The sequence below is a fragment of the Cupressus sempervirens genome, chromosome 2, assembly GCF_028749045.1.
Source record: "Cupressus sempervirens isolate cs-2001-9-10 chromosome 2, ASM2874904v1, whole genome shotgun sequence".
NCBI lineage: Eukaryota > Viridiplantae > Streptophyta > Pinopsida > Cupressales > Cupressaceae > Cupressus > Cupressus sempervirens.
Window position 1 is genome coordinate 361,264,697 of NC_143119.1, and position 16,067 is coordinate 361,280,763.

Below are 16,067 nucleotides of genomic sequence, written 5' to 3' on the forward strand. Positions count from 1 at the left end.
TTGACACATGATTAGAAAGACATAGGGAACGAATAGTCTTGCTTGAAATTTCTAACGCACTAGGAAGAATGACATAACTACCAACGAAAAATCATTTCCTAATAACAAAGGGATGAATTGGATTACCTTTGACAAGCTATTTTCAAGTTCTAATGCAAACATTACTAGGGGTGACTGGTGAGCCATTGGTTTCACAAGATACCGAATGGGGCATCCTCGCTCAGTTGTAGGGCACTTCTCATTAAAATTAGGGCAAGTCTCCATGACTTACTGCTTGCTACATACTAGAATTGATGACTCTGGATGTGGATCTTTCTCATGGAAGTTGTTTCTTTGGACCTTCAAAAGTGTTGAATTGTTCCCAATTGATGAACTGTGTGTCATCATCTTTGGTATTGGCATGCTTCTGGATTGAAGTCCTAGGTAGGTTTTTCTCTTTCTTTTCGTCCCTTGAAAAATGGGCTTCTTTGTTCTTTTCTTGGGTTTCTTCTTCAAGGACCTCTAGATCTGGGTTGTGCCTTGTGTCCACTTATTCTCTAAATTGTTCTTTTTCTTGAGCAAATTTAAGTTGTTCTTTAGCCTTGTGGAGGAAGGGGATATCCTTGAGAAACTAGTCAGGCTCCTCTGTTTGGCACTGTTTGACCATTATTCTTGTTCGGTTGAGGTTCATCATCTTTTATCTTCTAAGGGGTTTCAGACTTGAGTCTATACAAGGACCTCATGAATCTTTGACTGTGATGTGTCCCAACTTTGTGTACTAGATTAGTTAGATCTCCATGCTATGGGGCCACCTTTGAATAGGGAGATTGTGTCAAGCATGGGATTCTAAGAAGACTGAACCCGTTTTAAGAAGGGAAATTGACTTTGTCTCAGCAAGATCTTGTTCATGGATAGCTTCCTCCAACAAGTGGAGGAAACCTTCACCAATCCTTATGGCTGTTGCTGGGACAGCAACAAAATGCTATTTTTTCTAACGATCTTTGCTGCCTGCCATTGCATTTGAGCCTGTTGGATGAGTCGACTATGGTGCTTTGATTTTTCTACTTTGATAGCCTTCATCTCACATTGAAATTCATATAATAGCTCCTATACTTCTAATTGTAACTTATGACAGAAGGAACAAGAGCGTTGATAGCTCCAATCCATAATACAATTCTAGTTGAGTCGTGTGTATGCAGCCTCATCAAGTCTTTTGGTTGCTTCCTCTAAGCACACAATACTAAAGAATGCACTAGAACTTTGACAATGAGGGCATAAAGTTGGTCTACCAGGTGTGCCAAAAAGTACTATTGACCCCTAAGTGGCTCATGCCTAAATAAGGGCAGTTGTGAAATTTCACAAGTATGGGATCCTTTGCACCTTACGAAACAACCTCCAGGATTTTAGAAGCCGACTTTTCATTCTTATAGGTTTTGGAAAGGGGAAAGGAAGATTTGAAGATTTCTTTAAAGTAGAAGCTAAGCCCCTAATTAAGGGGCGATGAGCCAATACAAAGCTTTTGCCACACTTTAAAACCCTTCAAGCAAGTTTTCACAACATTTTAAAACCTCTCAAGCTAAGGGGATATTACCTTCCTAATAGATGACACGATGCACCACAAACTCTTCGTTGTTGTACAAGAGAACAAAACATATTATGTGGCGAGAATATAAAGTGTAATATTCGAATCATAGCCATGGGTAGCACTTGCAGGGGTCTAATGAAGGTACATATCTTTAATCTCACAATAGTTAACCATTTTGGGATTTCTATCACAAATGATACAATTCATTTTCCGTTTTAGGGGCAAATGGTACATGATCTATAATCTGCTAAATGATTAAAAGATAGAGACTGCATTAGTAAATAAGACCATATACACACATCAATGGAACAAAATGTGCTGATAATTAGCATAAGAAAGGCAACGAAAGGCACAGTCCCAATAGTTTATAAGAGAAAACATGCTAAGGCCTGAATGCAGGTTGCACATTACAAATTTTACAAAATGCATCTCTTGCTGAACATAGAGATTTTCCTAACAAGATAAACTCTTGTGGGCTCGTTTAGCTAGCATGAAAAGTTTTTTAACTGAAAATTGAAACCTTCTCTTTTACGACAAGTCTGGGACTTCTATAGATTCTTCCCTTTTTTTTCACACACTGGAAATGTGATCAATTCATCATGTCAGCTGTTACAACCATCTTCATGCTGAAGATTTTACATCATTAATCCATATGTTTGTGGCATGAATGCCAGGTGCACTTTTCTTAAATGATTTGCCATCACATGAAAAGTTAACTAATTCTTTCCACAGTGAATGCCTGCCTTCTGCTGTGTGGCAACATTTTCCTTTAACACAAATCCCCATAACTTATCTTGAAAAAGTTGTTTATATTGCAAGGCGTGGGCTTGAGCCCTTTGAACTTTGACAGGGATAGGACCCTGACATGTGTCATGCAGGCAGAGTTTCAAGAGCGACCCAATAATAATGCTTTCAGACCTTGCAATGTTGACATGCAGGCCTTCTCAAGAGTGAAGACTTTGCAATTCTTAGAATGTGCCTGGCATCAACACGTCTGTTGCTGTGAAACTTTTTAGCTGGGAAGCCCAATTGCTGTAGAGAACATTGATGGGAACAATCTTGTCTTTGTTTTGAAGATCCAGGCCCAACCAAAGGACTAATAATGTTGCGGTCACTAACAATTGGGATAATCTTAGTCTTGTTTCTCTTTTTACTTTTATCTTGAAACTTCGTATCATCTTTGAGTCAATCCATTATTAGACATATAATTTCCCAGGAGAATCTGAAACACTAAAAATTGGGATAATCTTGGTCTTAATTCTCTTTTCACTTTTTACATTATACAGCTTATCATCTTGAAGAGAATCTACTCTTAAACATATAGCTTTTCAGGAGAAATTTAAAACACTCATCTTAGTGATAATTCTCTATTTAGTTTTCACTTGAAACATTTTATCACCTCGAAGAGAATTCATCCATTATTAGACATAAAATTTCCCAGGAGAATCTGAAACACTAAAAATTGGGATAATCTTGGTCTTAATTCTCTTTTCACTTTTTACATTATTCTGTTCATCATCTTGAAGAGAATCTACTCTTAAACATATAGCTTTTCAGGAGAAATTTAAAACACTCATCTTAGTGATAATTCTCTATTTAGTTTTCACTAAAAACATTTTATCACCTTGAAGAGAATTCATCCATTATCAGACATATAATTTCCCAGGAGAATCTGAAATACTATTGGGATAATCTTGGTCTTAATTCTCTTTTCATTTTTTACATTATACAGTTAATCATCTTGAAGAGAATCTACTCTTAAACATATAGCTTTTCAGGAGAAATTTAAAACACTCATCTTACTGATAATTCTCTATTTAGTTTTCACTTAGACCATTTTATCACCTCAAATAGAATTCCTGTGCAGACATAATTTTTCAGGAGAATCTGAAACATTAATTGCCATAGAACATTTTAAGCTTCATTTGTCCATTGATCTGTTACTGAAAGCAGGTTCAGTTATAATTATATTCTTATTCTATACATATTTATTATTTTTTGATTACGAGGATTGAACAGTAGGTTAACCAATTAATCTATGTATTTTAACATATATATTGTTTATTTATTAATTAAAAAATTGCACGATCACCTCTATTTGTATTTAAGACATCGTGTAATCAAAGGAAAAGTAGAATGCCATAAAAAACTAGTTTACTGAGCAACACTAGAAACTTAGCTAATGCTTTTTAACTTAAAATAGTACATAATTATCTTAAAGATTGCTCTTAATCTAGAAAGATGTAATTTGACTGTAAAGATAATTTCTAATTTACTAATCAACTGAGATGTTTTGCCAGTCTACTTTTCAGTACAGCTGAAATACAGTTTTTTACAAGGACAGACTGTTTCTCAGCCCTACAAAAAGTTATGAGAAACTTCAATGAATAACTAAAAAGCATCATTATCTGTTAGATCTACATCTACTAGATCGTAGCACATACTAAAATTATTTCTATTACTAAAAAATTCTTTTGATCATCTTGAAAATGCTGGAGATTAGTTCTGGCTGTTGCGCTATTGAATAATAAAGCTTATTAATCTCAGCTGTCTTCTTTGAGATTAATATGTTATCTATCCCCTGATATTACATAATAAAAAAGACATAGAAATCTTGTGCTTTGCCCCTGTTGCGACATTAACAAGTTAAATGGCTGAGCAAATCTGTCATCTGCGGCAGCACATATTGGAGGATTGGGCTGGTAATTTTTCTTCTGCGAATCATATAAGTAGGTAGTTTGTAGGAATTAAGGAAACAACCATCACTGGAAAGCTTCTCTTTTTGGGTGACTGGAGGTCACTGCACAGTTGCAATGGATTCAGATGTTCTGTTTTATTGCAAGCAACAAAAACCAATTTCAAGATGATCTGGGATCAGTGTGTTCTTGGAGCTTGATAAGTCTAAAGTATTCACTGTTTTCACCTTTACTGATCAAGACAGGATGACTTCCCTGCTCAATAATCTTTCCATCCTCAAGAACTGCTATGTACTCAGAATTTTGAATTGTGCTCAATCTATGAGCTATAACTATGCTTGTTCTTCCCACCATAACTCGATCTAGAGCTTCCTGAACCACTTTCTCTGATTGAATATCCAATGCACTTGTTGCCTCATCCAGAAGTAAGATACTTGGATTTTTAATGATTGCCCTTGCTATGGCTATCCCTTGCTTCTGCCCACCAGACAACTGCAGTCCTCTATCACCTGTGTTTGTATCGTATCCATTCTCCAAATGACTGAAACAACATTAATAACAATACATCTATTAAACATACCAGCTTTCCAGGTTGTATATTGTTCATCGTAATTGATTTCTGGATTCAACTATGTAAGTATTTTTGTATCATCAGAATGTCACAGAAACTTTGATGAAAAAAATACCGACACAGTTGATTCCAGAAATCAGTTACAATTATTAATACATTTATTCCCAGAAAGGAAAATATTTTTTAGGTTATTATTTTACTTACCATATAAATCCATGGGCATTAGCAGCCATTGCAGCCTCAATCACTTCTGCCTCAGTTGCATCTTCCTTACCATACAGAATGTTATCCCTAATGCTCCCTGCAAACAGTGTTGGCTCCTGCCCTACCAGACCTATGAAACGTCTCAAGTACCTCAAATTAAATGTTTTGATGTCTTTACTATCTATTAAAACTAGACCTTCGTTAGGATCATAGAATCTTTCCAGGAGTCCAATAATGGTGGACTTCCCACATCCACTTTTACCAACCAGAGCCACAGTGCTTGCTGCTTTGATTTCAAGGCAGAAATCTCTCAATATAATAACATTGGGACGAGCAGGATAAGAAAAGTTTACATTTCTCAATTCAACATTGCCATCAATTTTGTCAGGCTTAAGTCCTTCAATATCTTCTGGATTTATGGAACTATTCCTGCCCAAGATCGCAAATACAGATTTCACAGCATCTGCCCCCTTGGCTATGTCTGAAGTCATGCTTCCAGCATCTGCTATAACTCGCCCAATTCTTCCCAACACTGCCATGCAGGTTAAAAATGCATGAAAACTTAAATATCCTTGCTGTCTAAGTTTCCCTCCGTACCAAAATCCTAAAGCCCCTTGTGATGCGTGTATAAATTCACATGTTCCAAGAACCAATCCTGCATACCATGATTGCATCTTCATCTCTTTATGTGGCTCTTCTTGTGTGGATTCAAAGAACTGAAGAATTCTTTCCTCACCACAGAAAGCTGCAATGGTTCTATGATTTACAACACATTCTGTGGCCACTTGGCTGGTTTGATTCTGGGCTTTGATAGATTTCCTTGAAAGCTGCTTGAGTAGAACCTTTTTCGTGTAGTGGCAATAGATCTGTACAGGTTGGAGGGCAATTAATACAATGGAAAAACGCCAGGAAATAACTAGTGAAACAATGTAGGCTACAGCCACTGCTGATAGACTTTCCACAATAAGTGACAGGCGATCTCCCACCAAGGATCTCATCTGTATAACAATAAAATAATTCAATCAAGAGTGTTATATTTCTTATATCTGCAGAGATAATACTTTAATTTATCAATGTAATACTTGCCATATTCGCTTCCTTTGATAGCCTCGAACAAACAGCTCCACTTGAATTTTCTTTCATATCAAACCATCCTATATCAAATGTTAAAATGTTTGACAGCATTTTCAGACGAACCCTTCTGGTTAAGAACTCTCCCATGACTGCAAAGTTATAATGTTCAACCACATTTGTTAGGAAGGACCACACTGTCAATGCTGCAAAAACAAGGGAGTAACTTCTTATTTTGTTCCTTATTTCATCTTGATTGTTCACAAAAAAGACTGATATCATGCTTGCCATAGCTATGGAATAAGATGGATTCAGGGCTCCGTATCCAATTGCGCCAAGGCAACCGAGTGCAGCATTCTTCCATTCTGGAGAGTTCAATGCAAACATTAGGCAAAATGATGGAGTTCGAGTTTTACTTGAAACTTTTACTATTTCTTCTTTTTCTGATGCAGAGAAAGAAGTACTCTGTTCATCCAAAATATTTGAAATGTTCTGAACGTCCCAGCTGCTTGCTCTTAAAATTTGTTCTGAGTTGCTGCTATCAACTGCTTGCATTTTGACCATTTTCTGTTCTAAGTGAATGAGAGCTGCGTACTTGCCATTTGGATTTTGGATGAGCTCTAGGTGTCTGCCTGACTCAACAACACAACCATCTTGCACTACTGCAATTTTGTCTGCAGCTTTCACCGTGGAGAGATGATGTGCCACAGTAATAGTTGTACGTCCTGTAGAAGCTTTCTCAAGGGCATCCTGGACAATGTTCTCTGATTCTGCATCCAGAGCACTGGTTGCTTCATCCAACAACATGATTGGAGGGTTTTTCAGCATTGTCCGGGCAATGGCTATGCGCTGCTTTTGCCCTCCAGACATCTGGATGCCCCGTTCTCCTACCTGCAATGTGAAAGCCATATGAACTGATTTCATCAGAACAATGGAAGCTATTTTTTATTTTAATGTCCACTAGGATCTAGTTATGACAAGGTCACCAGGAGACAGGGAGACTTGGAGGTCTCCAATACTGGTACTGGTACTGGTACGCCAATTTTTCAAAAATAGGAGATGGGGGTACTTGGAGATGGCAATTTTTTTAAATAGCTCAAAGAGTCTAATGCTAAATACAAAATACTAATACTGTAAAACTAAAAGAGTAAAGTAAATAATAATAGTAATCTCACATTAAAATAGAGTCAAATATTTCAAAACTCACATAATCACATTACCGTGTCTCACAGTCATACTTGTTTTCCGAATATTGCATATGATCATTATCATATCAGATTGATAATCGCTGAGATTATCATTACATTTTCAAATTTTAAATTAAAAAAAGTATAGTTTGATGCTAAATTGCTGATATGCAAACAAAAATGAACAAACTTAGTACAGTAAACAAAAACCAGAATCTATTTAGTACTAGTATGTTGATGGTACTATCATCTACTCCACAAGGTTGTGATCATCCATTTCAAGGTCTTCAGTTACAAACTTATCATGCTATCCAAAAAATCATTTAAATTGTCATTGGTCTAAATTTTTGCATTAAAAACATTAAAATGATGGCTAAAATACATAAATAATTTAATATTATATTTAATATTTATTTTTTATCAAGAGACTTAGGGGAGACCTCACTATTTCGATTAGGAGACTGGGAGACTTCAGGAGAGTTCGTCATAAAGTCTCCAACATTTTTTGAGGTCTCCGAAGATGCGAAAAGTCTCCGAGACGCATCTCTGTCTCTGAGACATGTCGTTTACGGGGGAGATGGGTCTCCCCATAACCATGGTAATAGATAATAATTTAAAAAGTTGAAATATAAAAGATAAATAAATAATAATAAAATATATTTAAAACTTAATTAAGCTTAGTAGAAGGTAAAGAGGTTTGAAATGAAGAGTCATTACTCTCTCAACATGAAATATAAAAGAGGAGCTCATTTGAAGGGGACATGGATGGAGCAAGGAAATTAAAAAAATGAAAAATGGAATAGTCAGGGAGAAGAATCCAGAAACAAACCTTAGTTAGAAATACAGAACAGCAATTTAGCTTAGTTAAGGATTGATTAAGAAGGTGGAAGAGACCCCACTCTTGGGAAGATATACTAGGAGTTGTAGAGTGCATTAAAACAGACAATTCTTGAGATAAACTGTTGAAGTTAATCATATTTCAGAACAGACAATTCTTAAGATAATTGAGTTAATTTTAATGGTAAAATTTTAATTCTTATGCGGTCTCCCACTGCTCTTCACTTTGTGTCATCTCTATAATGCAACAAGAATTTAAACATCTAAAAAATACCTGTGTATCATATCCCTGTGGTAGTTTAGTGATAAAGTTGTGAGCATTAGCAGCCATTGCAGCAGTGGTGACTTCTTCCATGGTAGCATTCTCTTTTCCAAACAATATGTTCTCTCGAATAGAGGTAGCAAACAAAGTTGGCTCTTGACTGACTAGACCGATTTGGCTGCGCAGCCATTTCAGTTGCAAGTCTTGAATATTCACTCTGTCAAGAAGAATCTCCCCTGCAGTTGGATCATAGAAACGTTCTAATAGCAAAATTGCTGTGGATTTTCCTGATCCGCTTGCCCCAACCAGAGCTGTAGTTTGCCCAGCAGGAACAATCAGAGAGAAATTTCTAAATATTTGGGTATCTGGTCGAGAAGGATATGTGAATTGTACATTTCTGAATTGGATTTCACCATATACCTTTTCCAATACATTCCCCTCCTCTTCTGCTTGATCTATCTCTGGGATTCTATCAATCATTTTAGAAATGTGAAATGCAGCAGTGGCTGCCTCTGAAAAGTATTTCAGATTGGGAAGTGCCATCGCCAAAGCCCTGTAGCCGAAATCAACAATTTCAAAGCGAGAAAATAGAAAATATTAACACAAAATGTTTTGTAAAAAAACTAGGAACGTACATTCCACCATGAGTTATAAGCAGGCCGATTGCCAGAATTCTTCCTGGTGATACAGCATGAGATACAACCAAGCCGCTCCCACGCCATGCCATAAAAGCCCATATAATAAAAGTAAAACCATTGCTTCCAATAGCCAAACCTTTTGCTAGACCTTGCTTAAGACCCTGCTTTACAATTGTATCGAGTACAGATGAATATTTATTGATTAGATTATGCTCTCCCACGAATGAATACACAGTCCTGATGGAGGAAAGTGCTTGCTCTACAATTGTACCAGCCCTGTTATTTTGTGCATGTGTATCCCTAGCCAACCTCATCAGAATCTTACCATAAATGAGTCCTGGGATGATCAGTAATGTGACCAATGGAAAGGTCACCAAGGTCAGCTTCCATGACATGTAAAAGCTAGCAGCATAGCAACCAATAAAAGTTGTCACATTCTTGATAAAAAATGGTGTCTGCAAAGGAAATGGTGGTCAACATCAGAATAAACTAGCTCTAGAAATAAGTAGAGAAACAGGGTGCATCAGTATATTAAAATTTGTGTCAAACTGCAAGATTGTCTTGTAAAAAAGCTATGTAGTAGAGACTTCAGAACCTTTTCACTGAGGACGTCTTGGATGAGAAGAGTATCATTGGTAACAACATTAACCACCTCGGCCGAGTCTGTGCTTCTTGTGTCAAAAAATTGGGCATCTTGTCTCAACACAGCTCTTAAATATTTTCTTCTCAGTCGCGAGGCCTGTCTTTCTCCACTTCTAGTCCAGAAGAAAGCCTCTGAAAAGTGAAAATCAACACAACCAATGCTCTTAATTTCACTGATCAACATGGAACACTTAAATTCTATCAAATTATAGACAGAAATAACACCTATGAATGCTGCAATCCATACTGCAACAGCTACATACACAAAATACATTACTCCCTGCACCAGCCACGGCGAAAATGGTTATAAAATAGCTACCGATGCTTATAAAAAAGATGCAATCAAATTTTATAGTGACAAACATTTCACCTTGTTAAGTTTGGCCATAAAATCACCATTTTTCTGAGAGGGACCATATCCAAGAGTATTGGATAATCCAGCCCATATAACCCACGTAGCAGATATAGACAACCCATCTGCAATGGAACCTAAAGTTGCTAATGCCATTGTCAATATATCTATGTAATCTACATATTTGAAAACTTTCCAAATGGCTATTTTCGGAGCTGGTAAGTCATTTGAACTGCCATTTCTATTGAAAGCACCTCTAGCCATGAATTTTAATCTACAGGAATTCTAAATTGGGAATTTTAGGCAGGATATATAACAAGCTATTATCAGGAGATTGGATTTCCTTTGACATGTATTATCAACCTCACTGTTTCACGTGCATGATCAGAACTTCCATGTTCGAACTGAATTGGTAGACAGAGTTCCTTATTCACAAAAAAAACACATACATTGTTCAATCATTGTTTAATGCGCCAATATTACAAAGTTGAGGAGTGGAATTTAAAAAAAAATCATCTAATCGGTCGCAGAATGACAATTTCGAAGAATTTGTTACGGTTCTCAAACATGGCGACTCAAACGAATTTGGCCTAAAAATTAATTTTGTCCAGCAATGAAGAGACAACAGGAATATTTTTTTTGCATGCTCGAAGCAGAATTTGAGCAGTTTCGGTTGTCTCGGTTGTCTCTATATTTAGAAATATTTAATCTGGTAAGCTGGTAGGTACCCTTGTCAATATCTAATTTTTGCCAAAAATTAAATAAAAAGTATAAAGCGAAAAGAGAACTCATTGATTGTTTATTTAACTGTTTATTAGTCGACATCTAATAAGCATATAAGCTATTAAAAAAACTTCAATAAAATTAAATAAATAAAAGTCAATTTTAAAACATTAAGATTTATTTTTGTGAATTCTTATCAATTCTTATAAATGAAGCATATTAAAGGTATATATATATTTTTCTATTTGTAACGGAGTATTCTGAATTGTGTATTTATTTATAAAAAATACAAATTAAATTTATATAATTTTTAAAATATAAATTATATTTGTTAGTTTTTCTAGATAAACTATGATAATGGGACCACTTTCTTTTTATTAAAAAATTGTCACATCTTTTTAGTGGAATTAAATAATAAATAAGATTAAATAAACTTTTTTGAAAGAGAGGATTAAAAGAAAAGTTTGTAGGAGTAGAAAAGATGTGAAGGTATGGACATCCTTTATTGCATAAATAATTATGTTCTTGTGGACTGCCTTGATTGCAAGGTATGGACATAATCAATTTATTGAAAAAGGCTTTAGAATTTTTCAAGGAAAAGGAAATTAATAGACTTTGTATGGACATAATCAATTTATTGAAAAAGGCTTTAGAATTTTTCAAGGAAAAGGAAATTAATAGACTTTAAGAGTTAGATATTCATTGGCTGTCACTTGTTTTTGGCTAGAAGATCTTATGGACTCATTGACACCATGGTTAGACTACGCTATGTATTGTACTTTTGTGCAAGAAGATAAATAAAATGTCACTTTTATTCTAATTTCAATGAAACTAAGAGATAATGTTGAAGGGAGCATTCATTTGGTGGATGCTGAGGATAACAATAGTAACACATTTGGATTTTTTTATACAAGTGTTAAGACACTAACATGAAAATGATCATGGGGCTTTACCCATTAGATATGAACCACAATCTTAATTTGATAAGAATAGTAATTCATACTATTATTGTTTGTATTATACAGACTATATACTCAGGTGACCTTTCAAGTTAAAATCCAAGAAAAAAATATCAATTCTTCACATATGTATGAGGACACTAAAGTTCTTGATTCAATAAATCTCAAACAAGGAAAATTCTAAGCATATCATGCTCATCATTTTTTAAACAATTGAGATGACCACTAAAGGTTCACTTAAGTAATCCAAGGGTTGTATCCAGTCAATTAGAAAACTTCTAATCATATGGAAGCTTGACATAATCCAATGTAAAAAATCAAGATAGCGATTTCATCTCTGCTTGAATCACACACTTGTTGAAAAGATTCACATTGTGTATTAAATATTTAACTTCAAATGTATAGCTTGTAAACTTCATCTATAATACAAAACATATAATTGAAATATTTAAATTCAAATGTATAGCTCTAATACATCTGAACTTATTTTAAATATTATTATTATAATTTCATAATAATGAGATCCATTAGTAAACTTGATTAATTAATCCGTTGATCATAACTCTCATGATAATGAGATCCCTTAACATATTTGATTAATTCATTTAATGATCATTACTTAAAGCTTTTTTTTCTCAAATATTATGAACCACACATGACAAGAACGAGCTAGTCCAAGATGCTTGAAATTTTTGAAGAGAATGAGACAATTTTAAAGCTAGGTAGTTATGGATTTGACATAATTTAATATTTTATTAAAACAAAAGTATTATCATATTTGTTTAGGGTAGTTGACGTTGAATCTTCATAAGGATGCAATCAATGTCCCATCTTGAAAAGGAAATGAAGTTATTCATACGGATGGGATACATTTTTGCCAAGTAGTGCCGTTACCGAGTAGATCTCACATACGGAGATTTGAGATATAATATTAATGGTTCACCACTAAAGGACAGTCAGTTTAAAGTGGGGACCTACCTTTGTTTGTGTATGGGGCCAATCAATGGCATTAAAGAGATTGGTGGAAAGCCGACGTGCATCTCTGCTGTTAAGGGGGACGTGCACATGTTAGAACACTTTATGGAGTCTTTGAAAACCTTTTTAACTGCCAACTGCACGTGTGCAACACGAGTGTCTCCTCATCTTGGAAATCACTTGTGTGTGGTTCTCTTGAGATAGTATATGGGCGTCTTTCATACAAGAACTCACTTGAGTCCAATAGTCTAAGGGACCAACGTAAACCCCTTAATCAGTCGGTTAAGATTTTTCTAAGCTTTCTCTTTTGTTGTGGATCTGCGTAAGTAAGATGGCCGTCTTGGGGAGTCTTAGCCCTTCAAAAACCCAATTCCTCATAGATGTGTGAGTGTTCAATTTACGAAGGCTTCTTTCATTATTTAATCATTTGAAAAGTCCAAATCTTTATAGACATGTGAGTGCTCAACTTACAAAGATATCTTTCATTGCTTAATCATTTGAAAAGTCCAATTTCTCATAGATATGTGAGTGCTCAACTTACAAAGATTTCTTTCATTGCTTAATGAACTAAAATTTCCACTTTCTCATTGATATGCAAGTGTTCAACTTACTAAGGCTTCTTTCATTGCTAAACCATTTGAAAAGCCCACTTCTTTATAGATATATGAGTGCTCAACTTCTTCATTGCTTAATCATCTGAAAAGCCCAATTCCTCATAGATATGTGAGTGCTCAACTTATAAAGATATCTTTCATTGCTCATTCAACTGAAAAGCCCACTTCCTCATAGATACATGAGTGCTCCACTAAGCTTATTAAGACTTCTTTTAATTGCTTAAACATTTGAAAAGCCCACTTTCTGAGATATATTTAAGTGAACTTTGGAGGGAAGGAGGATTTTGTGAAGTTTTTTTGGGTTTGTGGTCTATTGATGAAGTTGAACAATTTAGAATTTTATCTTTGCAAAATCAAAAGTAAGTATGAATGATAACAAGAGATGCATTATATTAAGTTCTTACTTATAAGTGTTAGATATAAGAAATATTGTTAGGTAAAGTGGTTGACGATTGTAGTTAAATTAATGGAAAAATAAAACATTCATTTGTATTGTTAGCTATCTAATTGGTTTCTCTTTGCAATGCTTTATATTAGTCCCATAATTTCCTAATAGCTATTGTTAATGATATAAAAAACAATTTTTTCTATACATTGCAGTTTTTTTTTTGTTGATGTGTAGGAAGTCAAACTATTTTAACAAGAAATTTCAGCATATAATTTTTATCCATCCTCGATTTGATGCAATGCTTTTCTTGGTTATATATATATATATATATATATATATATATATATATATATATATATATATATATATATATATATATATATATATATATATATATATATATATATATATTTCTTGGTTCTCTCTATATATATACAATTGTCTTCAAATAGTCACAACATAATAATACACAATTATGATTATTTGTATCATCTTACACATTTCTTTACAATTCACAAGCATTGATTTTAATAAATAGTTTTTTTTATTCCATATACAAAACATCTTCAATGATATTTTTAATTAAAGTAAATGAAGTATTATTAGTGAGAAGTTGTTGTTTACAGTTATCATACAAATATTTGAAATAATTTTATTTATTTATTTATAAACAATAGCAATGTATTGTATACTATATAAATAATAGATACATAAAAAATAAATGTTGTATGCCAATAATTAAATAGACATTATATAAAGTAGCTAAGTATTTTTTGAGGTATAAAATATCTACTCTTTTTTTTTTGGTTGTTATCGTCTATTTAATTGGATATATATGAATAGGCAAGAGCCTATAACACAATGGTAATTTGTGAGCCTCTTATGCGAGAGGTCTTGTGTTCGAATCTACTTGAGATAAATAAATAATAATTAATCTTGACTTTGGCCTCTTATCAATCATATTATTATTTACACAATTATGATTATTTGTATCATCTTACACATTTCTTTACAATTCACAAGCATTGATTTTAATAAATAGTTTTTTTTATTCCATATACAAAACATCTTCAATGATTTTAATTAAAGTAAATGAAGTATTATTAGTGAGAAGTTGTTGTTTACAGTTATCATACAAATATTTGAAATAATTTTATTTATTTATTTTTAAACAATAGCAATGTATTGTATACTATATAAATAATAGATACATAAAAAATAAATGTTGTATGCCAATAATTAAATAGACATTATATAAAGTAGCTAAGTATTTTTTGAGGTATAAAATATCTACTCTTTTTTTTTTGGTTGTTATCGTCTATTTAATTGGATATATATGAATAGGCAAGAGCCTATAACACAATGGTAATTTGTGAGCCTCTTATACGAGAGGTCTTGTGTTCAAATCTACTTGAGATAAATAAATAATAATTAATCTTGACTTTGGCCTCTTATCAATCATATTATTATTTGGAAAGATATGAATATGACACACACGCACACACACATGCGTGTATGCACATAAAGAGAGATAAGAACACGAGTTTCACAATGACTAATTCCCTTATGAATCAATAAAGAGAAAAATAAATAATAATTTAAAATTAGTAAAATAATACAATAATTGTAGATTATAGAATTATTGTTCAAAATCTTTAATTCTTAAAATGATTAGTTGAACTAATTAAAAAGTTGGATCAAATGGACCCATAAGTATTCCTTCTATAGATGATGACTACTAAAAATGGTGTGATAAAAAAATATAGTGCAAAATTATGCATAATAAATTATAAACACACAATTTTATGTGAAAAACCAAGTAACAATATACAAGAAAAAATCATGGGCAATAATAATATTTAGAATATACAAAAAGCTTGACTTTGCATAACATATGATGTCCAAGTTGTAACCTTGTTTGAAGATTATTTTTTAAAGAGATATATTTTTACTCATGTAACTACGACTCAGACACAAACCAAACTTACTATAAATAGTAAGTCTTAACTCTTTTGGTTTAGTTTAAAGCCTTCATCAAAACACCATTGAAATGTTAGGGGCTTTGACAACCCCTTGAAACTCCCCTCTCATTTCAACCTTCAATAGAAGATTCTAACCCTAAGTTGCACTAAGCACATACCCAAAGTAGATTACCAGGGTACTCCATGATAATGTAAAATAATTGAATTCGTATTCCAACATTCTCCCACTTGTAGTCAAATTTTTTTCTTGCAAATATTTCTTTGTATTGAAAGACATACTAATGCTTCTAATCATCAAACGATATGTAAATCTAGAGGTTAGAAGTAAGAATTTTAGGAGGGTGTTCTCTTCTTCTACTCTTTCCCATTGTAATTTTTGGAATAAGATCAAAGGTTGATTAA

General features: G+C 33.6%; 1 protein-coding gene across 1 annotated transcript; it reads right to left on the reverse strand.

The window, feature by feature from the left end:
- Nucleotides 1-3,814: 3,814 nt before the first annotated feature.
- Nucleotides 3,815-10,376, reverse strand: LOC149572631 (putative multidrug resistance protein). Its single transcript, XM_089813747.1, has 8 exons — nt 10,043-10,376; nt 9,898-9,952; nt 9,626-9,804; nt 9,028-9,485; nt 8,405-8,945; nt 6,122-6,997; nt 5,036-6,033; nt 3,815-4,801 (listed from the first exon to the last, which is right to left on the reverse strand). Exons 1-8 carry the CDS (start codon nt 10,286-10,288, stop codon nt 4,423-4,425), a joined length of 3,732 nt encoding a protein of 1,243 aa, XP_089669873.1. The 5' UTR covers nt 10,289-10,376; the 3' UTR covers nt 3,815-4,422.
- Nucleotides 10,377-16,067: the final 5,691 nt, after the last annotated feature.